The sequence below is a fragment of the Entelurus aequoreus genome, linkage group LG05, assembly GCF_033978785.1.
Source record: "Entelurus aequoreus isolate RoL-2023_Sb linkage group LG05, RoL_Eaeq_v1.1, whole genome shotgun sequence".
NCBI lineage: Eukaryota > Metazoa > Chordata > Actinopteri > Syngnathiformes > Syngnathidae > Entelurus > Entelurus aequoreus.
This window is the reverse complement of record NC_084735.1, coordinates 20,510,350-20,532,070: the sequence shown is the minus strand read 5'-3', so window position 1 is coordinate 20,532,070 and position 21,721 is coordinate 20,510,350. Positions and strand designations below refer to the sequence as shown.

The window sequence follows — 21,721 nt, the reverse complement described above, 5'->3', positions numbered from 1 at the left end:
TCAATCCAAATGAGCCTGTGTTGGTGATGTTTGCGTTCAAAATTCAACCTACCAGTCGAATGAAAGCAAAGCCTTTGGCTTTGTTAATGAAGACCTCACTTGGCTCGCCATACTTGGCGAAAAGCTTCCTGAAATGCTCCTCTGTGATGTCATTGGGAAGATTGCCGACGAACAGACGGCATCGCTGTGTGTATGTTTTCTCGCCAGGCTTTAGCAACATGGACAATGGCGCCTTAAACTCCTGTGAAATATCGAAATACTTTTAAATCGCCGGCAATGTATTGTTTGTGAGTATTCAAAAAACATGACGTAACAAAGGAGGGGGAGGTCAGTGTTATTTTCACCGTCGCCATCTTTACTTCCCGAGGACACACGCTGGTGTCGTCAAATTCGATACAGCGCGACCACGGAGATAAACATGCAACTGTCTCTATTCCTACATTCATAAGGCTGGAGTTAAACTAATCGACACATTTTGTGAAAGTAAATGAACAACAGCGTTCAAAAAACCAAGAGATTACATAGGTTTATTACTAAGGCCTTTAGACAAAATGGCGGACTGATGAAAGCGCAAACACTGGGTGCGTTCGATATATCCCCCACCTCGCGTTGTTGTAAAGACAAAAGGGAGGAACGTCTTTTTGCTGAACGTGCGCTTTGTCGCACCGCCCCTGCGGGATGCTTAGTTAATCAAGTTAAACACCCATGCAACTAAGATAAAAATGCGTTTAGCTGACACCATCGTCGACATTTTAGCGGTTTAAAGGGAAACTAAAATAATACTGCATATTAAAATCAAAACAAACCTTTGCTTGACTTTCATCCGAACTTTTGCCCGCTGCCTCCTCTCCTTGGTCTTGACTGCTATGAGGCCCGGTTCTCTGGTCCTGTTGCGGGCCTCCCCTCTGGTGTTGTTGCTGACCCATCCTCTGGTCCTGTTGAGGGCCTCTCCTCTGGTTTTGTTGCTGACCCATCCTCTGGTCCTGTTGCGGGCCTCCCCTCTGGTTATGATACTGGCCCATCCTCTGGTCCTGTTGCGGGCCTCCCCTCTGGTTTTGATGCTGACCCATCCTCTGGTCCTGTTGCGGGCCTCCCCTCTGGTTTTGTTGCTGACCCATCCTTTGGTCCTGTTGTTGGGCCCCCCTCTGGTTTTGTTGCTGATCCATCCTTTGGTCCTGTTGTTGGGCCCCCCTCTGGTTTTGTTGCTGATCCATCCTCTGGTCCTGGTGTGGGGCCCCCCTCTGGTTTTGTTGCTGACCCATTCTCTGGTCCTGTTGTGGGCCTCCCCTCTGGTTCTGCTGCTGACCCATCCTCTGGTCCTGTTGTGGGCCTCCCCTCTGGTTTTGCTGTTGATCCATTCTCTGGTCGTGTTGTGGACCTCCCCTCTGGTTTTGCTGTTGATCCATTCTCTGGTTCTGTTGCTGGCCCGGCCTCTGGCTCATCTGGTTTTGTTGCTGGCCTGGGGTCTGGTTCTGTAGAATTTGTTGCTGGCCTGGGGTCTGGCTCTGTTGAATTTGTTGCTGGCCTGGGGTCTGGTTCGGTTGAATTTGTTGCTGGCCTGGGGTCTGGTTCGGTTGAATTTGTTGCTGACCTGGGGTCTGGTTCGGTTGAAATTGTTGCTGACCTGGGGTCTGCTTCGGTTGAATTTGTTGCTGACTTGGGCTCTGCCTCGGTTGAATCTGTTGCTGACTTGGGCTCTGTCTCGGTTGAATCTGTTGCTGACTTGGGCTCTGCCTCGGTTGAATCTGTTGCTGACTTGGGCTCTGCTTCGGTGGGATTTGTTGCTGACTTGGGGTCTGCTTCGGTGGAATTTGTTGCTGACTTGGGCTCTGCTTCGGTTGAATTTGTTGCTGACTTGGGGTCTGCTTCGCTGGAATTTGTTGCTGACTTGGGGTCTGCTTCGCTGGAATTTGTTGCTGGCCTGGGGTCTGCTTCGCTGGAATTTGTTGTTGGCCTGGGGTCTGCTTCGGTTGAATTTGTTGCTGGCCTGGTGTCGGCTTTGATTGAATTTGTTGATGACCTGGGGTCTGCTTTGGTTGAACTTGTTGCTGGGCTGGAGTCTGCTTCGGTGGAGTTTGTTGTTGGCCTGGGGTCTGCTTCTGTTGAATTTGTTGCTGGCCTGGGGTCTGCTTCTGTTGAATTTGTTGCTGGCCTGGGGTCTGCTTCTGTTGCTGCTGATTTGGTTGTTGGCCTGTCCTCTGGGCCTGCTGGTTTTGTTGCGGGGCTCCCTTCTGGTCCTGCTGCGGCCCCGACTTGGGACTGGTCAGCGCAAATTGATTTTGCTGCTGTCTGTTAGCATTTGCATTAGGTGACTTAAGCTGCTGGTTGATGTTGGCCTGGTTCAGCTGGGGCGATGCTACTTCCTTGCGCTGATTGTTGGGCTCGATCGCAGGGGTTGCCGGCTTCGCTGGCTCCTGCTTGGTGGGTGTCTGCTGCTTCTCCGTCGGTCCTTGCATGGTGAGAGCAGGCCCAGGGCTCGGCGGTGGGATGATAGCTGGCTTCTGTTGAGTCGCCTGCTGTCCATGGTTGGACGACCTATTGAAGTTGTTGTTGTTGTTCTGTCCTCTTTGGTGGTGGTTTTGGAAAGGGTGGTTCCTCATTTGGGGGATAAAACCACCGCGCATCGGACCACCGACTCCACCACCTCTGCGAGGCTGGAATTGATTCATTCCCATGCCGCCGCGGTTATTATGAAATCGAGACATCGATCCTTACTACCGACTACGTATATAAAGTAGCACTAAACGCCGTAAAGCTCACAAACACGACGCTCGCTCTGGGTTAGAACGTGTCAAAGATGGCTGCCGACGGTTGCGCTACAAAGACTTCTTTCTTCTTCGTCTTCTGCTACAAAGGCACCGCCCTAATACTCTCATTGGTTCATTTTTAAAAGAAGGCGGAGCCAATCGCCCCTGTTTATATCACTAGTAACCAATGAGTATGAGTTTGGTCACAAAGGCTTTATGTCATTTTTGTATCTACCTTTTATATTTCACCCTAAAACTGTTTTATCTTGAATTAGTTGGTTTCCTTCGGTTGTTTTATTTTGACGTAGGCCTAAAGTCACGCCGATTCGGGAAATGTATCATTTTATATTTTAAATGTTTAAAATGTTTAATGAACCCTTATAGTTACAATGCAAATATTCAAAGTATGATTGAAAAACGCATATATATATATATATATATATATATATATATATATATATATATATATATATATATATATATATATATATATATATATATATATATATATATATATATATATATATATATAATGGGCAGATTGTTGATATGTTCGTGTCGTGAAGTCGAATTGGAAAAACAAGAAACGACTGGTTTATTATTTTATTTTGAAACTCAAAATAAAATGGAAAACATCCAACGTTTTTCCGTGTTGAAAGGCAACGACTACATCCCACATACGGTTTTCTATTTATTTTATGTTTCACATACAAAAACCTCCTGTAAGAAGAAACGCAAAACTGTAGCAAAAACAAATTATTTTTTAATATTCAACACCGGAACCGGAATTCACTATGTTTTTTATAGCCTACATCACAAAGACCACTTGATGGATTTCAGCTGATTAACTATTTTCATTTTGGTTGTGAAATATAAAACGAAAAAAACAGTTTTAGATGTAGCTATTTCTCTTCAACGCTGAAAAGGGTGTTTAAAATAAAAATAAAGTAAAATTCAAATAAAACAATCGGATTTTCATGTTCCCATTCATTAAAATTAAAATGCAACAACCAAAACATACATTGTTCAAATAAAGTTAGATGTAGTGAAATACCTTCACATTTATACTTATTTACTTTCATAGCCAGGCAGGGCAAAGGTAGTTACAATTTAAAAAGTGTACCCAACATATTCAGTATGTCTATAAGTGCTTTAAAATCTAATTTAAAGGCTGAATATTACATTGTAATGTCATGCCTGTGTTGGAATTTCAAAGCCATGATGCGTTTCTGCTGATTGCAGTGTTGCTTTTCCCATTTCCTCTCCTCTGCAACGGCCTCAAACTCGCAACTTTCCTAACAACCTGCAGCAAAAGCGCAGAAAAATGAGAAATAACATTACGACGCAGTGAAAAAGTGGTATTATTGGTCATTACATGACCGACCGACACGTATGCGGTTTGAAAAGTCTTGTGTGTGCGCTTCAGTTCATCACCTAAAAACATTTCACTCAACATTTACCGTTTTTCTTGTCATTTATTCTGCATTACAGGTGCTTGGAAACAACATAACTTTACTGAATAATCATCAATATAAACACGCAACAACAAAGGATGAGATGACAACAGTGGCAAAATAAACACAAAAAAATATGTTCCGTTACACAAAAACATATGTAAAAATTCAAACCAATCACAACATACAACTGAGGAAAATGAGAATGTGTCACACACACACACACTGACAAAAAAAAAGAAGAAGAAAGAAGTGAGGCAGCAGTTGACGAGGACACAAAGCAAACACAGGTTGCATGATTTCATATGTGACGCGACAGAGACATTCATTGATTTGTCAACAACAATCAACGCGGATGTCTGTCCTCGTCTTTTTCAAATCGACTTTGCAAACTAAAGAACATGAGGAAATTGAAAGCAACATCTGAAAAGGAAAATGTAAAAAAAAAAAAAACACCTGGGAAAAGTTTTGTTTACTGACACGACTCCTTACAGATCAAACTGCTCAGGGTTAACTTTCTTCACTTTGTCGAACCGCCCACCGGTTACCTTTCTCTCCGTCTGTTGCCATGTTGGGAAGCTTTGAACTTGATCAGTGGGTTAGACACCAAGTGGCCAAAGGAGGGAGATGGGCTTAACCAGCGGGAATACGCAGCTTCAAACTTGTCGGACAATGACGCAAACAACGTAACGGGGGGTGGGTGGCAGGGTTTCGAGTCGGCATTAAGAAAACATCAAAAGGGGAGGGAAAGGAAGACAGCTAAATCAAAATAAGGTGACAGTGGATGAAAACAAGGATAAATCACCAGGAATGTTCCGTGTGAGGTGGTGTTTCTCCCTCCAGAGGCTACCCATTATGAGTGAGATCACTTTAGTTACATCCAATTAGTTTGTGACAAATGTCCATTTATTAATGCAGCTCAAAAGTGTGTGGAAGGAAGAGAGGGTGCTCATGGCTGTTTCCTGTTGGGGGAACGACAGATCAAGGGTGAGAGAGGTCAGTGTCACGAGGGGGAAGAGGGGGCGTCACAGTCGGATCGAGGCGGCGAGGTCAGATCCGAGGCAAGTACTTCTCGATGAATTCCTTTACTGCCAGCATCTCCTGCAAGCGAGACAAGAGCACACACTCAACTGCACGTTCCAATGTCAATAAGGTAATCATCTCACGAAACACTTATTGTCACGAGGGATGGGCTCCTTTCACATTTGAAAGTAAGGGGTGTATATTGTAGCGTCCCGGAAGAGTTAGTGCTGCAAGGGGTTCTGGGTATTGGTTCTGTTGTGTTTATGTTGTATTACGGTGCGGATGTTCTCCCGAAATGTGTTTGTCATTCTTGTTTGATGTGGTTTCACAGTGTGGCGCATATTTGTGACAGTGTTAGAGTTGTTTATACGGCTACCCTCAGTGTGACCTGTATGGCTGTTGATCAAGTATGCCTTGCACCTGTATGGCTGTTGATCAAGTATGCCTTGCATTCACTTGTGTGTGTGTGTAAAAGCCGCATATATTATGTGACAGGGGCCGGCACGCTGTTTGCATGGAGGAAAAGCGGACGTGACGACATGTGGTAGAGGACGTTAAAGCATACTTGACAACCCTCACGTTTTTAGCGGGAGACTCCCGGTATTCAGCGCCTCTCCCGATAACCTCCCGGCAGAAATTTTCTCCCGACAAACTCCCGGTATTCAGCCGGAGCTGGAGGCCACGCCCCCTCCAGCTCAATGCGGACCTGAGTGGAGACAGCCTTTTCTCACGTCCGCTTTCCCACAATATAAACAGCTTGCCTGCCCAATGACATCATAGCTGTAGAATGATCGAGGGCGAGTTCTTGGTTTCTTATGTGGGTTTATTGTTAGGCAGTTTCATTAACGTCCTCCCAGCGCGGTAACAACACACAACAGCAGTCACGTTTAGTCTACCGTAAAGCAGTTTGTCTGCCGTAAACAGCAATGTTGTGACACTCTTAAACAGGACAATACTGCCATCTACTGGATAGCCTCCAGAACACTGAAATTCAAGTATTTCTTTTATTTATATGTATAATAAAATAAATATATATATATATAGCTAGAATTCACTGAAAGTCAAGTATTTCATACATATGTATATATATATATATATATATATATATATATATATCAGTGGCGTGCAGTCACTAGAGGCAGGGGAGGCGGGGCCTCACCTGCCATCATGGAAAGAAAAAAAAAAGAAAAGAAAAAAAATTAAATTGTTATATGTATCTAGTGATTATACTAAAGTTATTTTCCATTTAATTTCACCAGTTTTAGATTATTTTTATTTTTATTTTCACATTTGCCGTTCAAATACTGAGAAGAGACGGTGCAGTGATCAGCAGCCAGTTGAGGCACATCACTGCGTTGTGCCTCAACATGGATTGTGCACAATGACTCGGCTAACTGCTGGCCTGCCGTGCAGTGAGACCGTATTGCTATATGAACTATATTATACATTTCCATAGTTTAGTTAGCTGAAGTATATAATGTACAGTGTATTTTGTCAACAACTGTATGTGTGTAACGTATATTTAGTGCTGAGCATTCATAAAACTGCTGCGAAGACACAGTGTGAGGCTCGTCTCATAACCCCGCCTCCTGGTGCCAAGCACCTCCGCCGCAGAATGCACCGCCCGACGGGAGCGCCACACCAACCAAAGCCCACACCCAAACCCTCCACGTGCAAGACCGAATCCACCCAAAAAAAGTCACTTAACAAGAAGCCAAAAAGTGCAAAAACAACAATGCTCGCGCTGCAGGAGCCGCGAACGACCGCAGGGACACAACATTAGGTACGCCTAATATGTTTGTAAATCTGACTGTGATGATGCAGTCGTGCCTCACCAGACATTAACCTCACCGCACGCCACTAATATATATATATATATATATATATATATATATATATATATATATATATATATATATATATATATATATATATATATATATATATATATATATATATATATATATTGAGTTGGTGAATTGTAGCTTAAATATATTCCCCTCTTAACCACGCCCCAAGCCCACCTCCGACCACGCCCGCCCCACCCCCACCCCGACCCCCCACCTCCCGGTATCGGAGGTCTCAAGGTTGGCAAGTATGCGTTAAAGGCAGTTATTTAAGGCACGCCCCCAATACTGTTGTCCGGGTGGAAATCGGGAGAAATTCGGGAGAATGGTTGCCCCGGGAGATTATCGGAAGGGGCACTGAAATTCGGGAGTCTCCCGGGAAAATCGGGAGGTTGAAACCGATACCGATAATTTCCGATATTACATTTTAAAGCATTTATCGGACATCTATCTCTAATTTCACTTTTAACACGATAACGATAACTGTGCTGTCTTGTTTTCTTACGCTTCCACTTAACATTTGCAAGTATGCAGTCAGGAAGTACTGTTTGCCATTAGCTTGAGTGTGGAAGTATTGTCTTATGTTGCACCCTACATGACCCGATACCAATATTTTGGTACCGGTACCAAAATGTATTTCGATACTTTCCTAAATAAAGGCATACTTGCCAGCCCTCCCGATTTTCCCGGGAGACTCCCGAATTTCAGTGCTGCTCCCGAAAATCACCCGGGGCAACCATTCTCCCGAATTTCTACCGATTTCCACCCAGACAACAATATTGGGGGCGTGCCTTAAAAGCACTGCATTTGCGTGCCGGCCCAATCACATAATATCTACGGCTTTTCACACACACAAGTGAATGCAAGGCATACTTGGTCAACAGCCATACAGGTCACACTGAGGGTTGCCGTATAAACAACTTTAACACTGTTAAATGGTAAATGGGTTATACTTGTATAGCGCTTTTCTACCTTCAAGGTACTCAAAGCGCTTAGACACTATTTCCACATTCACCCATTCACACACACATTCACACACTGAAGGCGGGAGCTGCCATGCAAGGCCCTAACCACGACCCATCAGGAGCAAGGGTGAAGTGTCTTGCTGAAGGACACAACAGACGTGACGAAGTTGGCAGAAGGTGGGGATCTAACCAGGAACCCTCAGGTTGCTGGCACAGCCACTCTCCAAACAGCGCCACGCCGTCCGCAAATACAAATATGCGCCACACTGTGAACCCACACCAAACAAGAATGACAAACACGTTTCGAGAGAACATCCCCACCGTAACACAACATAAACACAACAGAACAAATACCCAGAACCCCTTGCAGCACTAACTCTTCCGGGACGCTACAATATACACCCCCGGTACCACCAACACCCCCCCGCCCCCCACCCACCTCAAACCCCCCATCTCTTGAATTCGGAGGTCTCAAGGTTGGCAAGTATGAATAAAGTGACCACAAAAAATGGCATTATTGGCTTTATATTAACTCAACATCTTACGGTACATTAAACATGTGTTTCTTATTGCAATAGAAGAACAATTTTGTCCTTAAATAAAATAGTGAACATACTAGACAACTTGTCTTTTAGTAGTAAGTAAACAAACAAATACTCCTAATTTGTCTGCTGACGTATGCAGTAACATATTGTGTCATTTCTCATTTTATTATTTTGTCAAAATGATAAAGGACAAGCTGTAAAAATTGATTATTAATCTGCTTGTTCATTTACTGTAAGATCGTCTTATTTTCCGTTTCAACATGTTCTATCTACAGTGCAAAAACTGAAATCTAGGTAAGATTAGATATCTCAAATAAGGGTGATATTTGCTTATTTTCTGTCTGATAAGATAATTCTTCTCACTAAGCAGATTTTATGTTAGAGTGTTTCACTTGTTTTAAGTGTTTTGGTCCTAAATGATCTCAGTAAGATATTACAGCTTGTTGCTGAGATTTTATGACCTATATTGAGTAAAACATGCTTGAAACTAGAATATCAACTGCTGCAAAGCTATGTCATCAACACTCACAAGTATAAAACTACTTTTTTAAAGTAATGATTTCTTACTTAAAGCATAAAAAAAAAAATCATGATGCCGAGCGCATATCATTATGTCAAGATAATGGCACTAGCATTTACTTAATTTAAGAATATTTTTCAACATATTGAGTAAAAAGGTCTAATTTTTTTTCTACCAAGAAAAGTGCACTTGTTATTAGTGAGAATATACTTATTTTAAGGTATTTTGGGGTTCATTGAGGTTAGCTAATTTGAATTGTTTTGGAAAGTCTTGACAAGCCTAATTTTCTTGTTCTATTGGCAAATCATTTTGCTTAGGGGACGGCGTGGCGAAGTTGATAGAGTGGCTGTGCCAGCAATCTGAGTGTTGCTGGTTACTGGGGTTCAATTCCCACCTTCTACCTTCCTAGTCACGTCCGTTGTGTCCTTGGACAAGACACTTCACCCTTTGCCTCTGATGGCTGCTGGTTAGCGCCTTGCATGGCAGCTCCCGCCATCAGTGTGTGAATGGGTAAATGTGGAAATACTGTCAAAGTGCTTTGAGTACCTTGAAGGTAGAAAAGCGCTATACAAGTATAACCCATTTATCATTTATTTAGTTCAAATAAAATATCCATAATTTTTGTATTTTTTTTTCTTGTTTTTGAACACTGACTTTTTGTAGTGTACACTTCTGTTCAAATGTAATAATCACTTATTCTTCTGTTGTTTGGTGATTTCTTGAGTTTATAAACATAATATGAATTTTTAAAAAAGGAAAAAAGATTTTGTGACAATAATGTAATCGTAGTAGCATCGACTCGATACGCTCTTGTACTTGGTATCATTACAGTGGATGTCAGGTGTAGATCCACCCATTGCATTTGTTTACATTCAGGCGCACTACCTTTTGATAGCGGTGAGGCCGGTGAGCTATTGTATCCTCCTACGGTGTGTAATGAAGCATGTTTATAGCTATTCCTCATCCTGCAGGGATGATACTTGTAAGAAACTCACTTTATTCATCGCCATGGAAGGGTGGGTTAGTGATTTGGAAGTAGCTAAAACACTGCCGAATGCAGATGGATGTTCGCTGCTAGCATGTCTTAAAGCACCTCTTCCTGAGGGTGTTTCAGTGTTATAGCGTCACCTTTATCGTTCGTTTTTAAGCCAAAATGCGTCCATTCTCCCTTTTCTGTCTATACACTGTGTCTGCTTGTAAGTACTCCGTGATTTTGCTCTGCTGAACATGCTCGTAAAACCAGCAATGTCACGACGTGACGATGCGCCGTCATGCCTGGGAGCCGGTACTTCTAAAACACAGTATAGTACCGTTTTTGATTCATTAGTACCGCGATACTATATCAGTACGCCGTACAACCCTAAAGTGTACTTAAAACACACCAGCTGTTTGATTTTAACCTGCATCTTAGTTGTAGTTGTCTTTACCAAATTTCGAGGTGATGAAATTGCCATGTAAAAATGCTAATACCAATCAGTAGGGCTGTGAATCTTTGGGCACCACACGATTTGATTCGATTCTTAGGGATAACGATTCGATTCAGAATCGATTCTCGATTCAAAATCAATATTTTATTTTTTTATTAAAAATGGGTGCAGAGTCCGCAACCAGACGTGACGTCACATGCAACAACAAAAGGTGTCAAAATATGGTAGTTTTACGTGAGTTGGTGCGGAGTACAGACGGAACTCGATCGGTACCTATTGCTTGGATTTTGACGACGTCATTGCCTATGCGTGGTGGTCAAACAGCGTCTGTTCTCAATGGGTGAATAGGCGCCATTTGGCCTTTCTCAAAGTAAAATGCCACTATGCTCGTGTTGTTATCGGCTGTACAAATTGTCAAATCGCAAAAAAGGATAAGTGTTTCTTCAGAGTTCCTCGAGAGGTAATCAGGAAGGGCGGAAGACTTGAGGATTTTACTAAAGACGACGACCAAAGTGGCACACACGTCAGTCCAAAGGAGCAAAGTCGAAAAACGCACAAGTTTGTTAAAGGTTTGTTTGATATACTTTTAATACACTTTACTCATTTAGTATATCCCACTGAATTATTATCTTGATATTGTTACAATGATGCTTTGTCAGGAAAGGTACTTCTATGCCTCCCCTCTTGTTAATTTTGTACACAAATGTGTTTGAGTGCACATGATAACAAGACAAAAATCAAATATGGTGATGGTTCAGTAATTGTTAGCTTGTTAAATGGAAATGCAGTCACGGGTTTCGAGCTGTCGGGTGTTAGTTTGTTTACATGGACGCCAGACGCAAAAAAAATCATGAAATGCATATGCAAAGATGCATATTTTTCTGGGAGAGTCTTGATGCCAATTTCCTTGACCCAGCCACACACAAAGAAGTTGTAGACCTCCATGCTTTTCCATGTTTTCATCTGTTTTGTTGTGTAGAATGACGTCGGAGCACAAGATAGTTCAATATGTCTGGGAACTCCACGGACAGATAACCCTTGATATCACTCGACAAATCTTTTTTCGATAAAGTATAGGGATCTATTCCATTGCATAGCTAGATCTTTTGCTCGTATCTGCTTTTTGCCTTAAGATCTAGGCCCCTTGCGTACTCATAGATTTTGTACACTGTTTGCTGCACAACAGCTATCTTGGCTTGGTTGACAACTGCTTTTTTTCACTTCCGTTAAAGAAGTCAAATGTCAGAATAAAAGCAATAAAAGTATCGAATTTGGTACCCATCCCTATTACCGCTGTACTGTAGATCCGTGCTATCTGTGGGTGTTGTTCCAAGACCCCAAGGGACTCATGGAAAAACACTACTAGTGTAAAATCTTCCGATATTCAAGCCAGGGCTATTCAACCGGGGCTTCGGGGACCATATCCAGGGAATTACGTCATTAGAGGCCCCAAGTTCAGTTAAAACCTCGGGAGACAAACATTTTTGCAGCAAATTCCTAAAAACACTAGTGTGCTCATGTTGTATCGAAGAGCTTGGAGCACTATAAACACATTGGCAGATCCTTGCATTGACATTTTAACCTTGCTAACACTGGGTTCCAAACTCAACTGAGATGTTCCCCAAGGCACCCTTTTAAGCCCTCTTCTTTTTGGCAGTTATTTTTCGTACTGTGATTTATGTAACTTAAGGTGTTGCTGTAACTTCTTTTGTTATACTAGTGGTTTTTCTCAAGGTTTCATTTTAGGTCCTCTCTTTTTCATCACTTGGGCTATTTAACTGATGGTCCATTAGTTCAGTTCCAAAAAAACTGTGAGAGACTCACATTTTTGCAGCAGATTCTTAAAAACACTAGAGTGCTGTTATAGAGATGATCTTAAACAAGGTTTTTTTGCAAAAGTTCCTTAAAAACAGCAGAGCGCTCCTGTAACACTGACAAAATAAATAGACCAAAATCAAATGTCTACTGAAGAGGAAACTGGTTCTCCGAAATATAGAAAATAAGACTAACAGTGATGGGAGAAGTCCGGCCACCCGATCCTCAGAATTTCCCAAAACAATTATATTGAATATCCCTGCTCTAAGCCCAATAATATGCCTCACAAACAACTTAAAACACATTCTTTAAATTGTATGATGTAAATGTAAGCAACACTAATGAAGAGTAATGACTAGGGCTGTGAATCTTTGGACACCACACGATTCCATTCCATTCTTGGAGGTAACGATTCGATGCAGGATCGATTCTCAATTCAAAACAATTCTCGATTCAAAATCTATACTTTTTCAATAACATTGGATGCCAGTTCTATGATTAACTACATTCCTCCATAAAATAGATACAAAGCTCAGATCAATTTCTATATTACTTAAAAGAAAACTGGTTTTGTTTAATATACACTACCGTTCAAAAGTTTGGGGTCACCCAAACTTTTTTGTGGAATAGCCTTCATTTCTAAGAACAAGAATAGACTGTCAAGTTTCAGATGAAAGTTCTCTTTTTCTGGCCATTTGGAGCGTTTAATTGACCCCACAAATGTGATGCTCCAGAAACTCAATCTGCTCAAAGGAAGGTCAGTTTTGTAGCTTCTGTAACGAGCTAAACTGTTTTCAGATGTGTGAACATGATTGCACAAGGGTTTTCTAATCATCAATTAGCCTTCTGAGCCAATGAGCAAACACATTGTACCATTAGAACACTGGAGTGATAGTTGCTGGAAATGGGCCTCTATACACCTATGTAGATATTGCACCAAAAACCAGACATTTGCAGCTAGAATAGTCATTTGCCACATTAGCAATGTATAGAGTGTATTTCTTTAAAGTTAAGACTAGTTTAAAGTTATCTTCATTGAAAAGTACAGTGCTTTTCCTTCAAAAATAAGGACATTTCAATGTGACCCCAAACTTTTGAACGGTAGTGTAATTCTACCCAAACATTTAATAAAGTCAAATACAAATAAGGCAACAAGAGACGTATCACACACTTCTCTTTTCTAAAGTAAATATGTAAAGCAGATATGATCATCTACATCAACAATATGATTTGCCTGAGGGGCTGAACAGGACAGATTGAAAATAATAAAACAAATCTTGTAAAAAAAGATTTTTTATTTTTTGGAATCGATTAAGAATCGAGAGTAATCTGAAAATCGATCTTTTTTACACCCCTAGTAATGACAGATACAGTCAAACCTGTATTAGCGGTTACTTGCCGATAGCGGCCACAGAAAAAAGTAGTCTTATGTACCCTGTCTATGGTGGCCACTCGTTTTCCATACCAAAACAGTTTTTTCACTCAGTATAGCGGCCACCGATATCCACATTTGCCATACCACGGGCCGTGAAATTTCATTTCTAAAGCGGGATTTGCAGTAACCGCAACGGCATCCCAACCACGGGATGGCGAGCATCCAGACCAGACCTGGGCAAATTAAGGGCCGGGGGCCACATGCTAAGCGTTTCATTCTGGCCTGCCGAACATTCCCAAATAATTGTTTTAGATCTTTAAGATGGAAACTGCAGCTGCCATTATGATGTGCAGTGATGTTTTCAAATTACCGTATGTCTTGAACTATACAAAGTATTTCAATGGGTGGAATCTGCGCTTTTGCATGATATACTAGTTACTATGGTAATGTAAGTCACAGCAGCTCAGACAAGGCACCAAGCAGTGTGGGTGGGGAGCATTTCCAGAGTGTTTCCAGGACGGCCAGCCTGAAATGCGGGTTTCAGGGACAGACGCGAAAGTCGACAAAGTTCTAAAGCTTAGTGATATATCAGATGTATCAGATTGTAGGTGGGGGTTTTTTTACCCTTCACGTTCATATTTCGCTGTGTTTGTTGCATTTTTGTTGCGTTTCGCTTGATTGTAAAACATGTCGATCGACAGGGGGTGTGATGTTCATATGTTGTCAATATTCAGTGTTTTATCGTTCATAGTTAATACTGTAAATCCCACATGCTTTATTTTCATGTACATTCTGGGTGTCTCATTCAATAAAAAAATGTAAAACTCCATTCCGAATTTTAGCATTCGTTTTTAGCATTCAATCAGACATCATTGTGAGGTTTTGTATTAGTGTTCCTAAAAATAGATATATACCGGCCCCAGACACACTTTTTTCTCTAAATGTGGCCCCCCGAGTCAACATAATTGCCCAGGCCTGATCCAGACCATGCAGCCGAGTTGACTGATCCCCAAAAAGTCTGTCATGAATGGAAAACAGCATCCTATTCACGTGAGCAACACCGAGCAGGCTCAAGTTCAATAGCACTGTTCAAGCTTAGAAAGTTTGTAAAAAAAGTATTTTGGAAACGGTTTACTTCCCTTTTGAATACAATTGTTTAAAGGTCAACATGTACGGAAATTCAAAATGGCGGCCAACCGGCTTATAGTGGCCACCTGTTTATAGCGGTCAGTTTTTTTGTTTCCCTTGAGTGGTCACTATAGACAGGTTTGACTGTAACTGACAGAACAGATAGAATCTAAGTCAGTCTTTAGCCTGGTAGTCAGGCTCCCACTACAATTATATTATATTCCACACTGCTTGCCTGTTGTAATTCCAGTAATGGTTTATGATTACATACTAATTGGTAGATGGGTTATACTTGCATAGCGCTTTTCTACCTTCAAGGTAGGGCTGGGTGATATATCGATATACTCAATATATCGGGGGTTTGTCTCTGTGCGATACAGAAAATGACTATATCGTGATATTCGAGTATACATTCTCACGCAGTTGCTTTTAGCTGCAGGCATTACACTATATGCTCTTCTTACTCTTTCTTGTCTCTGCTTCTCACAGAGATTTAAAACAAGCGCACCTTCTTACATACGTCACATACGTATACGCCCTCGCGGAGCAGAGAGGTAGCGCCATGGGTAACGTTAGCTGTGGTGCGAGTGGTAATACGAGAGAAAGAAGGTGCCAATCTGGTAACAAATGAAGGAAGAATTAATTCCCAAGAAAAACAGCAGGAGTTCCATCGTCTGGCGGTGGTTTGGCTTCAAGCGGGAATATGTTGAACAGACAACCGTTATATGTCAAGTGTGGGGCAAAAGCGTTGCTACAAAAAGTAGCATTACTGCTAATATGTAGCATCATTTGAAAAGTCACCCGCTAGAGAATGAAGAGTGTTTGAAACTCCGCAAGTCAACATCTCCATTCGGTGCCACACCCACAAAATGCAGAGGCAACCATTACCACATCAACACCGTATTAAACAAATAGTCAACAACAGAAGGAGATAACGTCCGCAGGAACCTACCACATAGCGAAGGACATACACTATTTGATTTCCTATTATGCAGCTCATTTTTATTTGACACTTATTGAAATATCTTGTGTGACATCATGCACAAAAGTGCACTTTATTTGTTTTAAAACTATTGTAGTGGCGTTCTGTACAAAAAGTGCACTTTAATTTAGTGTTGTTTTGATATGTCATCTTAGTGACATCATGCACAAAAGTGCACTCATAGCTTGTTTTAAAATGTCTCTGACAATCGTGCACTTTCTGTTTTGGAAATGACATGAATGTTTGTGCCACTGCTTAATAACTCTTTAATAAATACACTTTTGGTCTATTGACTTAGTTATGATTTCCCTCTCTGCATGAAAGTTTAAAATGAGCATATATTAATGCAGTATGAACAAGAATGTTTTAATGTAGACACATAGAATCATCATACTGTTGTGATTATATGCATCAAGTGTTCATTCAAGGCTAAGGCAAAAATATCAAGATATATATCGTAGAGATGCGCGGTTTGCGGACACAACCGCGGAGTCCGCGGATAATCCGCGGGTCGGGCGGATGCATGACGAAAAAAATAGATTTTAAATAGATTCGGGCGGTTGGCGGTTGAACCAATTCAGAAAAAAAAAATACATAGTTAAATGTTGTTACCCACATACGAAAAACGAGCAGCACTCTTTGAAACAGGCAATTATTCATCAGGCACTGCTGCAGCTGTCACGCCAAATTTCTTCCCCCCTACAAAAGCCTTCCCTCCCATTTATTTCCGGGGCTGCGTCCAATAAAGTCACAAAGTAGCCAGGGGTCCTTAACCCGCACACGACTGTCCTGTTTCGCGCCTGTACAAAAAAAAACAATAATCGATTTCTTCAGATTCCAGCAGCTGTCAAAGATGAAGTATCCTTCCAGCGACGGGCAGTCAAAGCCGAAGTGCTATCGGTCGCTGTCAATGACGTAAGAGGAAACATGACCACGGAAGTAAATGGGGGGGGAAGGTTTTTGTAGGGGGAAGAAATTTGGCGTGACACAGCACACCACAACATAACACAGGGGTGGGCAATTAATTTTTACCGGGGGCCGCATGAGCAACCCGAGCACTGCTGGAGGGCCACATCGACAATATTTCAATTAAATTTTGCTCAATATTATTTTTGATATATACCGTAAGATAAATAATAATAATAATTAATAATAATAGTAATACTTCAACATAGTGTATGTAACAGCATTCCATGACTAATATAAATAAATTAACATTAATAATAAATGACAGTAAAATAAGCACACGTATGACTGAGGAGTCATAGTGTAACTTTGTGTGATGTTTGAGTTGTCCGACTTTTTGTGTGGCCATAAATGCACCAGTGGTTTAGTGCTATGCGTGTTGGTGACAGATGACAAGTTGGTTTTGGCCTGGTTTGTACGGCAGAAAATGACTAGTTTTTCGAGATAGAAGTGTTTTACTTATGTTTTTGGTGTGGTTATGGCCGAATATAAACAGTTTTGCTCAATAAAGTGATCGATATAATTCCTGGCCTCGAAGCATCTCGATAGACGTTACAATAATTGAACGGTGTTCAATTGAACGGTGTTGACGAACACTGTTAGGGCCGCTTGTTGTCACTGTCACTCAAAGTTGCATTGCAAAATTACATAGAATAAATATGTTTATTTTGTTTAGAATTCAGATGGGATTTGATTTGGTGCGCGGCATATATTTGCTGCGCGCAGCAGACGCTTGAGCAGTGCGCAATTGCGCAGGCACGCACCTTAGAGGGAACGTTGCATGGCAGTCCATGTCTTGTTGGAAACACGCCATTCTTCATCAACTTTTCTCTTTTTAGCGTCTCGGGTGTAAACCGTGCATCACTTGTCGCTGCATGTGCACCTTCACTCGCAGGTTACACACTGACACACGCCCATAAATAATAATTTTCAAAATAAAAGCAGCACAGTTGTATTGCGCGCACGACATAGATGTTTTTTCAACTTTATTTTGTAATTAATGATTGCAGCTGTTCACATTCACTCACAATCACGCACACGCATACGTCCACACGGAAGTAATACAAATAACGATTTTCAAAACAAAAGCAGCACCGTTGTATTGCACACTCGACATAGATACTTTTTAAAATGTATTTTGTAATTTATAATTGGCCTCACGCAGGCCGGACAGGGACGCACAAAGGGCCGGATGCGGCCCGCGGGCCGCAGAATGCCCAGGTCTGACATAACACAAGGTGGTTTGCGACAAACTAAAAAAGGGAATACTAAAGACCAGGGGAAAAAAATAACAATAATAGTCAACACTTTCTTAATGGAAATGACAATAATATTATAATAATGATAAATAATATTATCACGCATTAATATCTCTTAGCCTCTAATGCGTGGCCAAGAGATATTAATGCGTGGCACGCATTGAATGTCTCTGCTGCATTGGATCAGTCTCCTTTCTTTAAAAGGAATGCCTTGCATCGTCTGTAAGATATATAACAACGGGTGGGTGGCGGGCGGCGGGCGGTTGTGGTTTTGATAAAATGTTAGTTCGGGTGGATGGCGGGTGGATGACGACTTTTGTGATGCGGTTGCGGATGAAATAATTGCCTATCCGCGCATCTCTAATATATTGTGTATCGTGACATGGCCTAAAAATATCGAGATATTAAAAAAAGGCCATATCGCCCAGCCCTACTTCAAGGTACTTAAAGCGCTTCGACACTATTTCCACATTCACACACACACACACTGATGGCAGGAGCTGCCATGCAGGGGCCTAACCACGACCCCTCAGGAGCAAGGGTGAAGTGTCTTGCTCAAGGACACAACGGACATGACTAAGATGGCGGAAGCCGGGGATCAAACCAGGAACCCTCAGGTTGCTGGCACGGCCGCTCTACCAACCGAGGTGCGTCGTTAACTTGTGTTAACCGTCCCTGGTTTCCCTGGCAACCAAAAGCGAAAGCTTGGCAGGCAAAGGGTTGCCATCTTACACCCACATCGTTACATGTATTTTATTTTAGCATTACCGACTTAGGGTGAATGAGATGGGTTTTCTAGAAAAAACTGCATATTTTTGGAATAGCTGGCGATCCAATCGACTGCACAACATACTGATAACTGTTGGTAACCTCGGAAGCTGCATGAGAACAGAGTATAACATTCTGGCCACAGTGGCGTGATGTAGTTTTCCGCACCTGAGTGCAGGACGAGTGAGGCACCCCTGGGTATGTTTTGAAGGTGATCATCTGCGGGGTGACTATGCATTTCAGCTTTTCTGCCGTCATAGCGCCAAACTGCACGGGGATCATCTCGTCCTTCTCGCCGTGGCACTGCAGGATGGGCAGGTTCTTGTAGCCGTTCGACGCCTGCACAGTGGAGACACCACAACTGATTCGACCGAGGACTTTAGCTCGACAAGAAATAATGATAATAATAGTAAGCACCGAAGGGAAAGACTTGTGAAGTGGCAGCCAGCAGCTGAGGGCCACGACGCCGGCTAACTGATGCTGGCAGGTCAAGGCGGTGTACAGGGACAACGCCCCGCCCTGAAGGAGGACGCACACAACAGAAGGGCATCAGCGTTGATGCTTAAAGTTCCTGTGCTCAGCCTAAAAAAAGGTTCCTACCTGAGAGAATCCTCCGAGCATGATGCGGTGGGGAGGAATGCCGTTTTTAGCCTCGTGTTCAATTATGGCCTTGACTGCAGGAAGAGACAAAAATAGAGATAAAATGTAACATAGATCACAAAGGACTCCTCAATGCGCTTCATTTAGGACCGTCTTTGACGCAGGATTTTCATAGTCGGATCTGACTTGTTAGATTTTGCCCATCGCCGACGACTGACTGGTCACTAGGTGTCAGGAATGTCACATTTCACCCTTTGACCACTGGGGGGAGCTTTGAGTCAGGTATTGCTTGTCTCATCATGCCATGCCCTCTCACTGGATGGTGTCCAACCGCAGAGGGTCAAAACATCCATCCATCCATCCATTTTCTACCGCTTGTCTCTTTTGAGGTCGCGGGGGGGTGCTAGAGCCTATCTCAGCTGCATTTGGGCGATAGGCGGGGTACACCCTGGACAAGTCGCCACCTCATCGCATACAAATGGCAAATCGTTTTCATGATGGCGTCTCAGTTAAGTTTGTGAGCATCTTTATTGCAATCAATTAAGACACATTTAAATTGATAAATTATAAATTTTAACCCTTTACATACATAGGAATGTAGGAATGTCTATATCGCGATGTACTGTAAATTCCCAACTATAAGCCGCTACTTTTTTTCCTACGCTTTTCACCCTGCGGCTTATAAAACAGTGCAGCTAATACATGGATTTTTATTTGCAGAGGGGCATAATGCAAATAATACCAATACCAAGCAAACGCTGAGTAGGTGTGTTATTGTTTTTGCTATGGCGCCATTTTTTGGACGACACTGTAGGTCGGGGGTCCCCAAACTTTTTGACTAGGGGGCCGCATTGGGTTAAAAACATTTGGCCAGGGGCCGGGCTGTGTGTGTGTGTATATATATATATATATATATATATATATATATATATATATATATATATATATATATATATATATATATATATATATATATATATATATATATATATCCATCCATTTTCTACTGCTTGTCCCGTTCGGAGTCGCGGGGGGTGCTGGAGCCTATCTCAGCTGCTTCGGGCGGAAGGCAGGGTACATATTAGGGCTGCAACAACTAATCGATTAAATCGATTATAAAAATAGTTGGCGATGAATTTAGTCATCGATTCGTTGAATCTATGCTATGCGCATGCGCAGAGGCTGCTTTTTTTTATTTATTTTTTTTATAAACCTTTATTTATAAACTGCAACATTTACAAACAGCTGAGAAACAATAATCAAAATAAGTATGGTTCCAGTATGCTGTTTTTTTTCAATAAAATACTGGAAAGGATAGAAATGTAGTTTGTCTCTTTTATCCGATTATTAATCGATTAAGCGAAGAAATAATCGACAGATTAATCGATTATCAAATTAGTTGTTAGTTGCAGCCCTAGTACATATATATACTGTATATGATTTGCCTAAGCGGCTAGGAGACACCAAGAGCAACAAGCGGTAGAAAATGAAATAGAAAGGACAGATTTTTAAAAAATAATAATGAAAAAAATATTTTTTTTATAACTTGGGACTTTCCGCGGGCCGGATTTTGGACGCTGGCGGGCCTTATCCAGTTTGGGGACCCCTGCTGTAGGTGCTGCACTGCCCTTCTGTTTAGACTGAGCCTTTTTTAACACGAAGCACTGTTCCATCTTCTAGCAGTCCATAGCTTTTTTACTAGTATGGATTCTTCAGTCATCACTCCAAGCAACATTTGTAAGACTTACAGTACAACTTAAACAATTCTTACTTACTAAATCGTCCCATGTGTGACGTCTGTTGGACTGTTTTCATGCATATTTGTACGGGCTATTGTAATGTAATTAAGCTAGCGTTGTTAACATTAGCTAATATGCTAACACGTCCCTGTGTTAGTATTATTCATTATTAGCTTACAATTAGGGATGGCGGACTGCCGATAATATCGGACTGCCGATAATATCGGACTGCCGATAATATCGGCCGATAAATGCTTTAAAATGTAATATCGGAAATTATCGGTATCTGTTTCAAATTTATCGGTATCGGTTTCAAAAAGTAAAATGTATGACTTTTCACAACGCCGCTGTGTACACGGACGTAGGGTGAAGTACAGAGCGCCAATAAACCTTAAAGGCACTGCCTTTACGTGCCGGCCCAGTCACATAATATCTACGGCTTTTCACACACACAAGTGAATGCAAGCATACTTGGTCAACAGCCATACAGGTCACACTGAGGGTGGCCGTATAAACAACTTTAACACTGTTACAAATATGCGCCACACTGTGAACCCACAC

At 41.9% G+C, this 21,721-nt stretch overlaps 2 protein-coding genes across 3 annotated transcripts in view; both read right to left on the bottom strand.

Moving 5' to 3' along the window:
• Positions 1-2,852, bottom strand: part of LOC133650293 (splicing factor, proline- and glutamine-rich-like) — a 30,894-nt gene extending 28,042 nt beyond the window's left edge. For both annotated transcript variants that reach the window (XM_062047372.1, XM_062047373.1), the window contains exons 1-2: positions 807-2,852; positions 53-241 (exon numbers count right to left, since the gene is read on the bottom strand). In XM_062047372.1, the coding sequence (XP_061903356.1) occupies positions 53-241; positions 807-2,705 (2,088 nt within the window). In that variant the 5' untranslated portion in view covers positions 2,706-2,852. The remainder of the gene's footprint in view (positions 1-52; positions 242-806) is intronic.
• A 1,350-nt stretch (positions 2,853-4,202) lies between these two features.
• Positions 4,203-21,721, bottom strand: part of lypla2 (lysophospholipase 2) — a 49,322-nt gene continuing 31,803 nt past the window's right edge. The window contains exons 7-10 of the mRNA XM_062047368.1: positions 19,422-19,495; positions 19,239-19,340; positions 18,990-19,160; positions 4,203-5,302 (exon numbers count right to left, since the gene is read on the bottom strand). Coding sequence (XP_061903352.1) covers positions 5,252-5,302; positions 18,990-19,160; positions 19,239-19,340; positions 19,422-19,495 — 398 coding nt within the window. The 3' untranslated portion in view covers positions 4,203-5,251. The remainder of the gene's footprint in view (positions 5,303-18,989; positions 19,161-19,238; positions 19,341-19,421; positions 19,496-21,721) is intronic.